The sequence below is a fragment of the Hyperoodon ampullatus genome, assembly GCF_949752795.1.
Source record: "Hyperoodon ampullatus genome assembly, chromosome: X".
NCBI lineage: Eukaryota > Metazoa > Chordata > Mammalia > Artiodactyla > Ziphiidae > Hyperoodon > Hyperoodon ampullatus.
In genome coordinates this window covers 23,412,581-23,427,581 of record NC_136913.1, presented here as the reverse complement: position 1 = coordinate 23,427,581, position 15,001 = coordinate 23,412,581, and the positions used below count along the sequence as shown (strand labels likewise).

The 15,001-nt window shown below is 45.0% G+C and overlaps 1 protein-coding gene across 1 annotated transcript; it reads right to left on the bottom strand.

Annotated features, from left to right (window-relative positions):
• Positions 1-1,781: 1,781 nt before the first annotated feature.
• Positions 1,782-2,828, bottom strand: LOC307069593 (melanoma-associated antigen B4-like; the record flags this gene model as incomplete). Its single annotated transcript, XM_079727977.1, has 1 exon — positions 1,782-2,828. One exon carries the CDS (start codon positions 2,826-2,828, stop codon positions 1,782-1,784), a length of 1,047 nt encoding a protein of 348 aa, XP_079584103.1.
• Between the last annotated feature and the right edge of the window lie 12,173 nt (positions 2,829-15,001).

Sequence of the window (15,001 nt, the reverse complement as noted above, 5' to 3'; positions counted from 1 at the left end):
CGTGAGGCCTGACCAGACCCAGGACTCCACCCTCCACTCCCCTGAAGCTGTGCTCCTCAGAACAAAGGCATTACCTTCTTGGAAATTCTGAATTGGAAGTCAGGATGAACCAGATCTGTCCAAAGCTGTTGGGGTCTTCTGAGGAGCAGGATTTTACAAGGCCCCACTCTTCTGGAGTCAGTGGCCCCTCAGTCCTAACTCAGGTTTCTTACCTTGACTTCAGGTAGCATATGGGACTCCACCCTCCCTACTGTCTGTCTGCCAGCCTCAAGCCAAGGCTTTCACCTTCCTGAGACACCAGAAGGGGAGGTAAGAGACCTATTCCCTGGCTACCCCTGCCAGGGGCCTCTGTGTGGTCCCCCTTTGTTATGGGGAGTCCACTCATCAGCACCCAGTGTCCTCACCCTGAAGCAAATTAAGGCCTGTTAGGATCTCCTACCTGGGCAGAATTGGAGATGCTGCCACAAGACCAAGGAACTCACCTCCCTGAGAACCTCTCCACCCTTGCCCCGGAGGAGGAGAAGGGGTACCTTCAGACAGACAGCTCTGCGCATGGCCACAGAAGGGAGAAAGCAGGGTATACCTTGTGGGGCCCCCTTCTGTTCTAAGGTCCTCACCTTGAGAACTCTCAGAGGCTGGGACTCCTCCCTCCACTGACCTGAGGACACAGCTCTTAAACCAAGGCTTTTATGTCCCTGAGAAACTTGAAGAGTAAACGAGGAGATGCTGATCTTTTCAGGGTATCTGACGTTGCATATGTAGAAGACCCCATTGTCACCAAAAATTTCTTTTTTACTTATACCATTCACTTATTCAGCGTTACTATTACTGTATTCCAAAACAGTGCTTTGGGAACAGAGCCGCTTTTATCCCATGAGATACATTTTGGAGTGGTGAGAAGAAAAATGAATTAAAAGACGTAAGGTCTGGCTTAGGCTGGGAGGAGTGGAAGAGTGTAGGCTCTAGACGATTCCAGGCCAGGGGACTAGACCCAGTAAGGTCCCTTAATCAGTCTTGTGAACTTGAGAAATTTGCAAGTTATTCACCTATAAAGGGAGTCTAGTAAATCCTATCCTGCATGAATGCTGGAATGTTATGTACTACATGGAAAGCAGTGGCATACTCATTAAGAAATGTTGGGTTTTTGATGAATGGCAGTTATGATATGATTATTATGAACCCCCAAAATACCACCCTCCCATCAGAGTTTATTTTTAATCCAGTAGGTGGCAGAGAATATGCAGTGCACCAAGACAAAAGAAACAAATACTCACAAATGAGCTAAATCAGTCAAAGTATCTTTTATTTCTACCAAAAGAAAGTTTCAAAGAAATAAGGCAAACCATGAATTAAATACCTTTTACTGTGTTTTCTCCATTTTTTGTTTCTAAATATTTTCTGTGGTCGCCTTTCACACTTCCATGAAAATCTCTATTGCACTGCCATGTTTTCTACTTCTGGATCATACAGAAAATATAGATGGTTTGTGAATTTCTTTTATATATACCAAAACTGTAACTTTAGAACTCTTTAAACAGCAATAAGTATGCAAGTAATGTCATTCACGTATTCGTATTCTTAAGAAAACACACTATTACAAGAAAAAACATTTGAAAAAACCTAAATAAATCAATCAATAATATATAGAAGTTACTAGTGTAAAACAGGAAGATAAACGAGATCTATACTTTGTTCCCTCCACCCCTACTACTCTGCACTATTTAGGAGCCTGACTGCTCTCTTCCAAAACAAAGTGAGCAGTCTGCCCGCGGCCTCCCTCCCTACATGTGGGAGGAGCTGCAGGCCTTGGCCCTGGAAGGTGCCCTGCCCTCAGCAACAGCTGCAGCCCTGGCCGCGGCTCTCACTCTCGCTCTCTCTTCCTCATCTTTCAGAGCCTCCTCATAGAGATCTGGGAAGGCACTGGGGTCATTACGAACCCTCTTGGTCATAAACTCTAGCACTTCCATCTTGCTGGTTTCAGCATCGGCTCTCGGGCCCCACAGGAACTCATAGCACGGAGGATCGCTGTTGGGCACCTGGCGGTACGTCAGGTACTTCTGCTGCAGGAAATGTATGATGAGCTTCTTGGGCTCCCCAAAGATGAAGTGGCTACTCCCAGCATACAAACCCAACGCATTGAGGAATTCCCAGAGCTCCTCCTCGGTGGCCCGGTTGCCGTTTGTGAAGATCATGCCCAGGAGAATCATCAGGAGACCGGACGTGGGCATCCCCGACTCATCACTCGGACTTCCCTCGCTGGGGACGGCCAGCTTTCTGATGAGGATGTAGGAGTGACTTTTGACGTCGAGTTCCTTCAGCTCGAGGCCAAAGAGCAGCTCCAGGCACTCAGAAGCTCTCCTGAGGATCTCAGGGAAGTGCTTCTTGTACTTCCTGGTGACAGCCTTCAGCATTGCTGCCTTTGAGATGGGCTCCTTCGTCTTGTACTTCTCCAGCAGGAACTGCAGCAACTTGCCTTCTTCCTTGTTCAGAGGATCGCTGTAAGTGCTGTGAACAGAAGGTGCGTCCTGGGCGGTACTTGCACTTTTCTCGTCTTGGCTCTGGGCACCCTCTTCAGATCCTGGGCATGAAAACCCTGCATCACGAGAGCTCGTGGCTGGGCCTCCCTGAGGCTCCTGGCGAGTGCCAGCAACAGAGGAGCTCGGGGAAGTACCCCGAGAAACAGAAGCGGGGGAGGAGGGCAACTCTTCTATCTCTGCCACCGCCGCTGCCGCCTCAATGGCCTGGGCACCCTTGAGACTCTGAGTCTCCCCCCGGGCCTGGCGGCGTTTCTCCTGGGCACGGCGCTTGCTCTTCTGGCCCCGAGGCATGATGACACAGGTCAGGGCCAGCAGGCGGGAGTGTGGGCAGGAAGGCAGGCAACGAGGGCACCTGCGGGAGGGACAAGGAGATGCTGTGAGCACCTTCAGCGGGGAGAGTCCTCCCTGGCTTTAACCAAGGCCGCCTCTGCAGGGTCCTTGAGGGCACTGCCCGAGGGCCCACAGGGCTCCTGTTCTCCTGCTCAGCCTGTCCCCTGAGAGCCCTGTGGAGGACGGTCGAGTGAGCCTTGGGGCACAGCCAGCCAGCCCTGCCTGGGCGGTACGGGGGTGACAGCGGGGGCTGGCAGGGGAGGTAGGTCCCCGCGGTTCCCATTCAGAGTCAGGATGACAGTTGTTGGCAAGACTCCCCCACCCCCCCCACCCCATGCCCTCTGCTGCTCTGAAGTTGACACCACCATCTTCCGTGACACCCAGGAGGAGGAAAGGAGGGAGCGTTCAGCCCACCACCGAAGGGTCCTGGAACCCTCCCTTCTGCTGCCTCGTGGCTGCCCCTTCAGAACAAAGCTCTAACCTCCCTTGGACCTGGCAGAGGAAATTACGGGCAGTCTCGGCCTGACAGTCCTTTCTTGGGAGTTTAAGCGTTGACAGGAGGGGACAGGCCATGTTCTCTCTGGTCCCTTCTCTTCGGGGTGGGTGACTCCCTTAGTCCTCACTCGGGGTCCTCCCTGGACGGCCGGTGCAGCCTGGAGCTCCTCTCTTGCCCCGAGGGCCATCTGCTCGCACCAGTGCCGGCACCTCCCTGAGTCTCACTAGGAGGCAGTGAGGGTGACCAGGCGGCCGCACGAGGCAGAGTTTTACCAAGCCTGCAGCGTGCGGCAGACAGGTCGAGGCCCTGTGGCTGGCGGCCCCACTGGCCCTCACTCAGGGGCTTGGGCTGACTCTTGGCAGTGCTTAGGGACGCGCCTTCTGCTGGCCTGCACCTCCCCTCTCAGACAGCAGCCCTCCCTAATCCGCGTGTGGCCAGAAGGAAGCGGCTGACAACAGGGGAGGGGTCCTGAGGTGCCCTTGCGACGGGGAGGACGGTCCTCACCCTGACTCCTCCCGTGCCCTGGAAATCCTCCCTCTGCTGACCTGCGGCCAGCCCCTCAGAACAAGGCCCCCTCCTCCCTGGGTCCCGCGTCTGTCCGTCCGTCCGCGTTCGCACTGAGGGCGCCCCTCAGTCTTTAGACCTGCCCGGAGGCTCCCAGGCCAATGTCAGGGGCGGGGTCTGCGTGGCCGCCATTTTGGGGTGTGGAGCCCCTCGGTCCCCACAGGGGTCCCGTCCTTCACAGGGCCTGGGACGCTCCCTCAACTGAGGTGACCCAGGGTCCACCAGCCTCAGAGCGAGGCCTTCCTTGCCCGAGACCCCGTGGGGGAAGCGGATGGACTTTGGGCCTAACGGCCAGGCCCGAGGCTCTCGGGCCGAGAGCAGGGGCGGGGTGGGCGGGGCCTGTGTGGCCGCCTCTTTTCGGAGGGAAAGGGGATTGGGGGTGTCGGGGGCGTCCCCGCACTTCTAACTGGGGTTACCTCACACTTTGACACCTGAAGAGATGTGGGATTCCTCCTGCGGCTCACCCTCGCCGGACGGCAGCTCTCAACAATGGCGTCGCCCCCACCGCGTGTGTAGGAGGACGTCACATCCGGTCATGCGCATCTGGGCTCCAGGAGCACAGCATGGGGGGGCTGGGGGCGGGGCGGGGCGGGGCGGGGCGGGAAGGGGGTCGGAGGGTGGTTCCAGGGGAGCTTCCCGGAGGCCTGGCACCAGGGCCTTTCGTTGACTCTTGGCAGATCCTGGGACTTTTCCCTCTGCTGAGCTGAGTCAGCAGGCATCACACCTTGACTCTCATTTCTGTCGGCACCCCCAGCCGGAAGTATCTGGGGGCCTGAGCCTCACAGCCATGCCTGGGTCCCCCGAGACTGACAGTGAGGGCTCTTTGGGGCCCCCTCTTCTATGGTGGATGGTGCTCTCAATCCTCCCTCAGTGTCTTCTCTTGACTCCCTGTAGGTGCTGGGCTACCTCCCGTCTGCTGACCTGAGGCCAAGGCCTCACATCAAAGACATCAACTCCCTGAGACTGCTGGTGTGAAGTGCAGGCACATCTCATCTGGACACTTCTGCCTGGAGCCTCCCAGAGATGGCTGCTGCAGGTAAGATGAGCTGAGGGGAAAGGAGGCGAGACTCTCTTCTGTGGTTTGGAGCCCGTCAGGTCTCACTCAGGGTCCTCACGTTGACTGCTGGCAGGGCCTGCGATTCCTTCCTTCTCTGGTATGAATCCATCCCTGTCCCCAACCATGCCCCACAGAATCCCAGAGGAGTTAGTGAGGGGGCGCCTTAGCCTGACAGTTCTCACTGTGGTCTCTCTTTGTTTACATCAGGGGCATTGCCCAGAAGTTCAGAAATGAATTTCTGTCCTTTTGTACAAGTGCTGTGTTACTTGCTTTTCTCTTTGAGTCCGTGTGTGATAGTCTATTAAGACAATCATTTAAAAAGGCCAGTTGCCATCCACGAACAAAGTTTCAGATGGTTATTTCACAGTCTATGGACCACACTGCCACATCCAGCCCAATCTTTGGTGTCCCATGCTCCTGGCATGCAGGCTCTGAAATGCTGCCTCAGGTTCCTTCAGTGAAGCAGTAGAGATTCATGGTCCCAGAGCACAGTGGAAGAATCAAGGGCTCAAGTTTAAAGGCTTTTCTCTAATCAATCCTGTCATCTGCCTCTCTTGCAGGCTACAGACCTGTCTTGAATTCAGGGCATCCCCCTACATGCCCACACTCAGGTTCTAGTTCAGTGGAGACTTATTGCCCCTCAGGGATTATTTAGTTTTGTGTTTTTGCTGTTGTTAATGTTTTTTCTTTATTCCTTCTATAATTTTTCCATGGTTGATTCTGGGTACAGGAAAGAGTAGCCCATGTTTGATTGTCATCAGCTGCTATGGATAAGGTACTAAATCTGTAAATGAATTAAGCAAAATCGATATTCTTACGATATCTGTGCCTCACGAGTACACATAACATACTATTCTGGTTGAGACTTCTTTTTCCTACGTCAATCAGGAAATTCTTATTGTTGCCTCCATGTAGATTATATACATTTTTGTATGGTTTCTTTCTAGGTATGTTTTTTATATTGTTGCTTTTGTCTATGTTGTTTTTTCTTTTTTCTTTTTTTTGATTTGTTTTAACATTTTTATTGGAGTATAATTGCTTTACAATGCTGTGTTAGTTTCTGCTTTATAACAAAGTGAATCAGTTATACATATACATATGTCCCCATATCTCTTCCCTTTGCACCTCCCTCCCTCCCACCCTCCCTATCCCACCACTCTGTGTGGTCAGAAAGCACTGAGCTGATCTCCCCATGCTTTGCGGCTGCTTCCCACAAGCTATCTATTTTACGTTTGGTAGTGTATATATGTCCATGCCTCTCTCTCGCTTTGTCACAGCTTACCCTTCCCACTCCCCATATCCTCAAGTCCATTCTCTAGTAGGTCTGTGTCTGTATTCCTGTCTTACCCCTAGATGCTTCATGATATTTTTTTTCTTAAATTCCATATATATGTGTTAGCATACGGTATTTGTCTTTCTCTTTCTGACTTACTTCACTCTGTATGACAGACTCTAGGTCTATCCACCTCATTACAAATAGCTCAATTTCGTTTCTTTTTATGGCTGAGTAATATTCCATTGTATATATGTGCCACATCTTCTTTATCCATTCATGCGATGATGGACACTTAGGTTGTTTCCATCTCCAGGCTATTGTAAATAGAGCTGCAGTGAACACTGTGGTACATGACTCTTTTTGAATTATGGTTTTCTCAGGGTATATGCCCAGTAGTGGGATTGCTGGGTCGTATGGTTGTTCTATATTTAGTTTTTTAAGGAACCTCCATACTGTTCTCCATAGTGGCTGTATCAGTTTACATTCCCACCAACAGTGCAGGAGTGTTCCCTGTTCTCCACATCCTTTCCAGCATTTATTGTTTGTAGATTTTTTGATGATGGCCATTCTAACAGATGTGAGGTGATACCTCGTAGTTTTGATTTGCATTTCTCTAATGATTAGTGATTTTGAGCATCCTTTCACATGCTTGTTGTCGATGTGTATATCTTCCTTGGAGAAATGTCTATGTAAGTTGTCTGCCCATTTTTGGATTGGGTTGTTTGTTTTTTTGATATTCACCTGCATGAGCTGCTTCTATATTTTGGAGATTAATCCTTGGTCAGTTGCTTCATTTGCAAATGCTTTCTCCCATTCTGAGGGTTGTCCTTTCGTCTTTTTTATGGTTTCCTTTGCTATGCAAAAGCTTTTTAGTTTCATTAGGTCACATTTGTTTATTTTTGTCTTTATTTCCCTTTCTCTAGGAGGTGGGTCAAAAAGGATCTTGCTGTGATTTATGTCATAGAGTGTTCTGCCTATACTTTCCTCTTAAGAGTTTTATAGTGTCTGGCCTTACATTATGTCTTTAATCCATTTTGAGTTTATTTTTGTGTATGATGTTAGGGAGTGTTCTAATTTCATTCTTTTCCATGTAGCTGTCCAGTTTTCCCAGCACCACTTACTGAAGAGGCTGTCTTTTCTCCACTGTATATTCTTGCCTCCTTTGTCAAAGATAAGGTGACCATATGTGCGTGGGTTTATCTCTGGACTTTCTGTCCTGTTTCATTGGTCTGTATTTGTGCTTCTGTGCCAGTGGCATACTGTCTTGATCACTGTAGCTTTGTAGTATAGTCTAAAGTCAGGGAGCGTTATTCCTCCAGCTCCATTTTTCTTTCTCAAGATTGCTTTGGCTATTCGGGGTCTTTTGTGTTTCCATACAAATTATGAAATTTTTTCTTCTAGTTCTGTGAAAAATGCCAGTGGTAGTTTGATAGGGATTGCATTGAATCTGTAGATTGCTTTGGGTAGTAGAGTCATTTTCACAGTGTTGATTCTTCCGATCCAAGAACATGGTATATCTCTCCATCTATTTGTATCATCTTTAATTTCTTCCATCAGTGTCTTATAATTTTCTGCATAGAGGTGTTTTGTCTCCTTAGGTAGGTTTATTCTTAGATATTTTATTCTTTTTGTTGCAATGGTGAATGGGAGTGTTTTCTTAACTTTCAGATTTTTCATCATTAGTGTATAGGAATAGAAGAGATTTCTGTGCATTAATTTTGTATCCTGCTACTTTACCAAATTCATTGATTAGCTCTAGTAGTTTTCTGGTAGCATCTTGAGGATTCTCTATGTAGAATATCATGTCATATCCAAACAGTGACAGTTTTACTTCTTCTTCACCAATTTGGATTCCTTTTATTTCTTCTCTGACTGCTGTGGCTGAAACTTCTACAACTATGTTGAATAATAGTGGTGAGAGTGGGCAACCTTGTCTTGTTCCTGATCTTAGTGGAAATGGTTTCAACTTTTCACTGTTGAGGTTGATGTTGGCTGTGGGTTTGTCATATATGGCATTTATTATGTTGAGGTAAGTTCACTCTATGCCTACTTTCTGTAGGGTTTTTATCATAAATGGGTGTTGAATTTTGTCAGAAGCTTTTTCTGCATCTATTGAGATGATCATATGGTTTTTATCCTTCAAATTGTTAATATGTTTTTTACATTGATTTGCATATATTGAAGAATCCTTGCATTCCTGGGATAAACCCCACTTGATCATGTTGTGTGATCCTTTTAATGTGCTGTTGGATTCTGTTTGCTAGTATTTTGTTGAGGATTTTTGCATCTATGTTCATCAGCGATATTGGCCTATAGTTTTCTTTTTTTGTGACATTTTTCTCTGGTTTGGTGTCTGGGTGATGGTGGAGTTGTAGAAAAAGTTTGGGAAATTTCTTCCCTCTGCTCTATTTTGGAAGAGTTTGAGAAGGATAGGTGTTAGCTCTTCTCTAAATGTTTCATAGAGTTCACCTGTGAAGCCATCTTGTCCTGGGCTCTTGTTTGTTGGAAGATTTTTAATCACAGTTTCAATTTCACTGCTTGTGATTGATCTTATATTTTCTATTTGTCCTGGTTCAGTCTCAGAAGGTTGTGCTTTTCTAAGAATTTCTCCATTTCTTCCAGGTTGTCCATTTTATTGGCATATAGTTGCTTGTAGTAATCTCACATGATTCTTTGTATTTCTGTAGTGTCAGTTGGTATTTCTCCTTTCTCATTTCTAATTCTACTGATTTGAGTCTTTTCCCTTTTTTTCCTTATAAGTCTGGCTAATGGTTTATCACTTTTGTTTATCTTCTCAAAGTACTAGCTTTTAGTTTTCTTGATCTTTGCTCTCGTTTCCTTCATTTCTTTTTCATTTATTTCTGTTCTGATCTTTATGATTTCTTTCCTTCTGCTAACTTCGGTTTTTTTTGTTGTTGTTCTTCTTTCTCTAATTGCTTTCAGTGTAAGGTTAGGTTGTTTATTTGAGATTTCTCTTGTTTCTTGAGGTAGCATTGTATTGCTCTAAACTTCCCTCTTAGCACTGCTTTTGCTGCATCCCATAAGTTTTGGGTCATCGTGTTTTCATTGTCATTTGTTTCTAGGTATTTTTTGATTTCCTCTTTGATTTCTTCAGTGATCTCTTGGTTATTAAGTAGTGTGTTGTTTAGCCTCCACGTGTTTGTATTTCTTACAGATTTTTTCCTGTAATTCACATCTAGTCTGATAGTGTTGTGGTCAGAAAAGATACTTGATACGATTTCATTCACCAAGGCTTGATTTGTGACCCAAGATATGATCTATCCTGGAGAATGTTCCAGGAGCACTGGAGAAGAATGTGTATTCTGTTGTTTTTGGATGGAATGTCCCCTAAATATCAATTAACTCCATCTTGTTTCATGTGTCTTTTAAAGCTTGTGTTTCCTTATTTATTTTCATTTTGAATGATCTGCCCTTTGGTGAAAGTGAGGTGGTAAAGTCCCCTACTATTATTGTGTTACTGTAAATTTCCCATTTTATGGCTGTTAGCATTTGTCTTATATATTGAGTAGCGCCTATGTTGGGTGCATAAATATTTACAGTTGTTATTTCTTCTCCTTGGATTAATCCCTTGATCTTTATATAGTGTCCTGCTTTGTGTCTTGTAATAGTCTTTATTTTAAAGACTATTTTGTCTGATGTGAGAATCGCTACTCCAGATTTCTTTTGATTTCCATTTGCATGGAATATCTTTTTCCATCCCCTCACTTTCAGTCTGTATGTGTCCCTAGGTCTGAAGTGGGTCTCTTGTAGACAGCATATATATGGGTCTTGTTTTTGCATCCGTTCAGCCAGTCTGTGTCTTTTGGTTGGAGCATTTAATCCATTTACATTTAAGGTAAGTATGGATATGTATGTTCCTATTATCATTTTCTTAATTGTTTTGGGTTCGTTATTGTAGGTCTTTTCCTTCTCTTGTGTTTCCTGCCTAGAAAAGTTCCTTAGCATTTGTTGTAAAGCTGGTTTGGTGGTGCTGAATTCTCTTAGCTTTTTCTTGTCTTTAAAGATTTTAATTTCTCCATCGAATTTGAATGAGATCCTTTCTGGGTAGAGTAGTCTTGGTTGTAGGTTCTTCCCTTTCATCACTTTAAATATGTCCTGCCACACCTTTATGGCTTGCAGAGTTTCTGCTGAAAGTTCAGGTGTTAACCTTATGGGGGTTCCCTTGTATGTTTTTTGTTGCTTTTCCCTTGCTGCTTTTAATATTTTTTCTTTGTATTTAATTTTTGATAGTTTGAATAATTATGTGTCTTGGCATGTTTCTCCTTAGATTTATCCTTTATGGGACTCTCTGTGCTTTCTGGCCTTGATTGACTATTTCCTTTCCCATATTAGGGAAGTTTCGACTATAATCCTGCAAATACTTTCTCAGTCCCTTTCTTTTTCTCTTCTTCTTCTGGGACCCCTATAATTTGAATGTTGATGGGTTTAATGTTGTCCCAGAGGTCTGTGAGACTGTTGTCAATTCTTTTCATTTTTTTCCCCTTTATTTTGCTCTGCGGTAGTTATTTTGACTATTTTATCTTCCACGTCACTTATCCGTTCTTCTGCCTCAGTTATTCTGCTACTGATTCCTTCTAGAGAATTTTTAATTTCTTTTATTGTGTTGTTCATCATTGTTTGTTTGCTCTTCAGTTCTTCTAGGTCCTTGTTAAACGTTTCTTGTGTTTTCTCCATTCTATTTCCAAGATTTTGGATCATCTTTAGTGTCATTACTCTGAATTCTTTTTCACGTAGACTGCCTATTTCCTCTTCATTTGTTTGTCCTGGTGGGTTTTTACCTTGGTCCTTCATCTGCTGTGTATTTCTCTTTCTTCTCATTTTGCTTAACTTACTGTGTTTGGGGTCTCCTTTTCACCGGCTGTAGGTTCTTAATTTCCGTTGTTTTTGGTGTCTGCCCCCAGTGGGTAAGGTTGGTTCAGTGGGATGTGTAGGCTTCCTGGTGGAGGGGACTAGTGCCTGTGTTCTGGTGGATGAGGTTGGATCTTGCCTTTCTGGTGGGCAGGACCACGTCTGGTGGTGTGTTTGGGATGTCTGTGACCTTTCTATGATTTTAGGCAGCTCTCTGCTAATGGGTGCGGTTGTGTTCTTGTCTTGCTAGTTGTTTGGCACGGGGTGTCCTGCACTGGAGCTTGCGGGTCATTGAGTGGAGCTGAGTCTTAGTGTTGAGACAGAGATCTCTGGGAGACGTTTTGCCATTTGATATTATGAGGGGCCAGGAGGTTTCTGGTGGACCAATGTCCTGAACTTGGCTCTCCCAACTCAGAGGCTCAGGCCTGACACCCAGCCAGAGCACCAAGACCCTGTCAGCCACATTGCTCAGAAGAAAAGGGAGAAAAAAAATGAAGAAAAATAAAATAGTTATTAAAATAAAAAAGTATTACAGTGAAACATTAAAAAGTAATAAAAAAAAGAAGAGATCAACCAAACCAATAAAGAAATCCACCAATGATAACAAGCGCTAAAAACTATACTAAAAATAAATGGACAGACAGAACCCTAGGACAAATCGTAAAAGTGAACCTATACAGACAAAATCACACAAAGAGGAATACATGTACACACCACAAAAAGAGAAAATAAAAAATATATATATCAAAAGAAAAAGGAAGAGAGCCACCAAATCAATAAACAAATCTAACAATGATAATAAGCTCTAAATACTAAAAAGATCAACATAAAGCTAGAAACAAATTAGATGCAGAAAGCACACCTCAAGTCTACAGTTGCTCCCAAAGTCCACCTCCTCAATTTTGGAATGATTCGTTGTCTATTCAGGTATTCCACAGATGCAGGGTACATCAAGTTGATTGTGGAGAGTTAATCCGCTGCTCCTGAGGCCGCTGGGAGAGGTTTCCCTTTCTCTTCTTTGTTCGCACAGCTCCCAGGGTTCAGCTATGGATTTGACCCCACCTCTGCATGTAGGTCACCATCTGGCTTCTGTTCGTCCCCCAGACAGGAGGGGGTTAAAGGAGCAGCTGATTGGGGGGCTCTGGCTCACTCAGCCTGGGGGGAGGGAGGGGTGTGGAATGCGGGGTGAGCCTGTGGCGGCAGAGGCTGGTGTGACGTTGCAACAGCCTGAGGCGTGCCTCGTGTTCTCCTGGGGAAGTTGTCCCTGGATCACAGGACCCTGGCAGTGATGGGCTGCACAGGCTCCCAGGAGGGGAGGTATGGATAGTGACCTGTGCTTGCACACAGGATTCTTGGTGGCTGCAGCAGCAGCGTTAGTGTTTCATGCCCGTCTCTGGTGTCCTTGCTGATAGCCATGGCTTGCGCCCATCTCTGGAGCTCATTTACGTGGTGTTCTGAATCCCCACTCCCCATGCACCCCGAAACAATGGTCTCTTCACTCTTAGGCAGTTCCAGACTTTTTCCTGGACTCTGTCCCGGCTAGCTGCGGTGCACTAGCCCCTTTCAGGCTGTGTTCACGCAGCCAACCCCAGTCCTCTCCCTGGGATCTGACCTCTGAAGCCTGAGCTTCAGCTCCCAGCCGCCGCTCGCCCAGGCGGGTGAGCAGACAAGCCTCTCGGGCTGGTGAGTGCTGGTGAGCGCCGGCCCTCTGTGCAGGAATCTCCCCGCTTTGCCCTCCGCACCCCTGTTGCTGCGCTCTCCTCCGTGGCTCCGAAGCTTCCCCCTCCGCCACCCACAGTCTCCGCCCACGAAGGGGCTTCCTAGTGTGTGGAAACCTTTCCTCCTTCACAGCTCCCTCCCACTGGTGCAGGTCCCGTCCCTATTCTTTTGTCTCTGTTCTTTCTTTTTTCTTTTGCCCTACCCAGGTACGTGGGGAGTTTCTTGCCTTTTGGGAAGTCTGAGGTCTTCTGCCAGCGTTCAGTAGGTGTTCTGTAGGGGCTGTTCCATAGGTAGATGTATTTTGAATCTATTTGTGGGGAGGAAGGTGATCTCCATGTCTTACTCCTCTGCCATCTTGAAGGTCCTCCTGACTAATAAACTTAAGTTGTTGATCACTTCTTATGCCTCTTCTCTGTAGGTTTTAATAAGGTTAATTGAGAAAAGTGTCTCTTGTACAGGTACCAAGTTGCCTGGTAAACTCTGGCCAATCCTGCTAAATGGAGGACATTCTTAGGCCTGTTCTTCCTATTGCAAGGTGTGAATATATAATTCCAAATATTTTATTTTTTCACCCATATTGAGTAACTTTCTTGAACAAATATTTTCCCAAGGCAAAACTTAACAAATAAGTTGCTTGTATATATGATGTTTAAAAAATATTTCACTGGATTGAAATGCCACACAATCATGTTCTTTCAACTTCTCTCCTTTTCAGAACAGAATATAAATTTTTTCAGTTAGAAATATGAGCTCCGTCAAAATATCCTTCCAACACATCTAGATTTCTAGGCACAATTATAAAATTTCAAAATGAGATGTTATACTTCTTTAAAGTTCTCATAATTAAATTTCATCTGCTTCTCCCTTGCTTTTATCTATTTAAGAAAAGTTGTATATACTTAAGGTGTACAACATGATAATTTGATATACCTAGTGAAATGATCACTAAATCAAGCTAATTAACATATCTCCTCACATAGTTCCATTAGTGTGTGTGATGAGAGCACCTGAAATGTACATTTTTAACAAATTTCCAGTCTTCATTACAGTGTTTGTAACTATAGGCATCTTGCCCAACATCCATCTCTAGACTTACTCATACTATGTAACTACAACTTTCTACCCCTTGACTAACATCTCCCCATTTCTCCCACCTCCCCACTCCTGGTAACCACCATTCTACCTTCTACTCTCTGTTTCTGTGTATTCTACTTTTTAGGTTCCACATATCAGTGAGATCATGCAGGGTCTTTTATTGTTGTTATTGTTTGTTTTGTCTTTCTGTCTGGCTTATTTCACTTAGCATAGTGACCTCCAGTTTCACCCATGTTGTTGCAGATGGCAGGATCTCCTTTTTTTAAGGCTGAATCATATTCTAATAATATACACTAATATACATGCATACACACATTCCGTTTTTATTCATTCTTCTATCAACAGATACTTAGGTTGTTTCCATATCTTGGCTATTATGAATAATACTGCAATGAACATGGGAGCACAGATATCTCTTCAAGGCACTGATTTCATTTCCTTTGCTTATATACCAGAAGTAGGATTACTGAATTATATGGTAGTTCTATTTTTAGTTTTGTTGAGAAACCTCCATTGTGTTTTCCATAATGGCTGTACCAATTTACATTCCCACCAAGAGTGTATAAGGGCTCTGTTTTCCCCATATCCTCACGAACATTTGTTATCTCTTGTCTTTTTGGTAATATACATTGTATCAAGTCTGAGGTGATATCTCATGTGGTTTTGATTTGCATTTCCCTGATGATTAGTGATGTTGAGCATCTTCTCATATACCTGTTAGTTATTTGTTTATCTTCTTTGAAAAAATGTCTCTTCAGGTCCACTGACCATGTTTTAATTGGGTTCTTTGTTTTTTGCTTTTGAGTAATAGGAGATCCTTAGATACTTTGGATATTAACCCCTTATCAGATATACGGTTTACAAATATTTTCTCCCAATTTATAGGTTGCCTTTTCATTTTATTGATTGTTTCCCTTGCTATGTAAAAACATTTACTTTGATGTAGTCTCGCTTGTTTAGTTTTGCTTTTGTTGCCTGAGGTTTTGGTGTCATTATAATAATTCCTTTTTTATATGCTTTGTTTTTAATACTTGCAGTTTGTAACTGAAGTTCTTTGT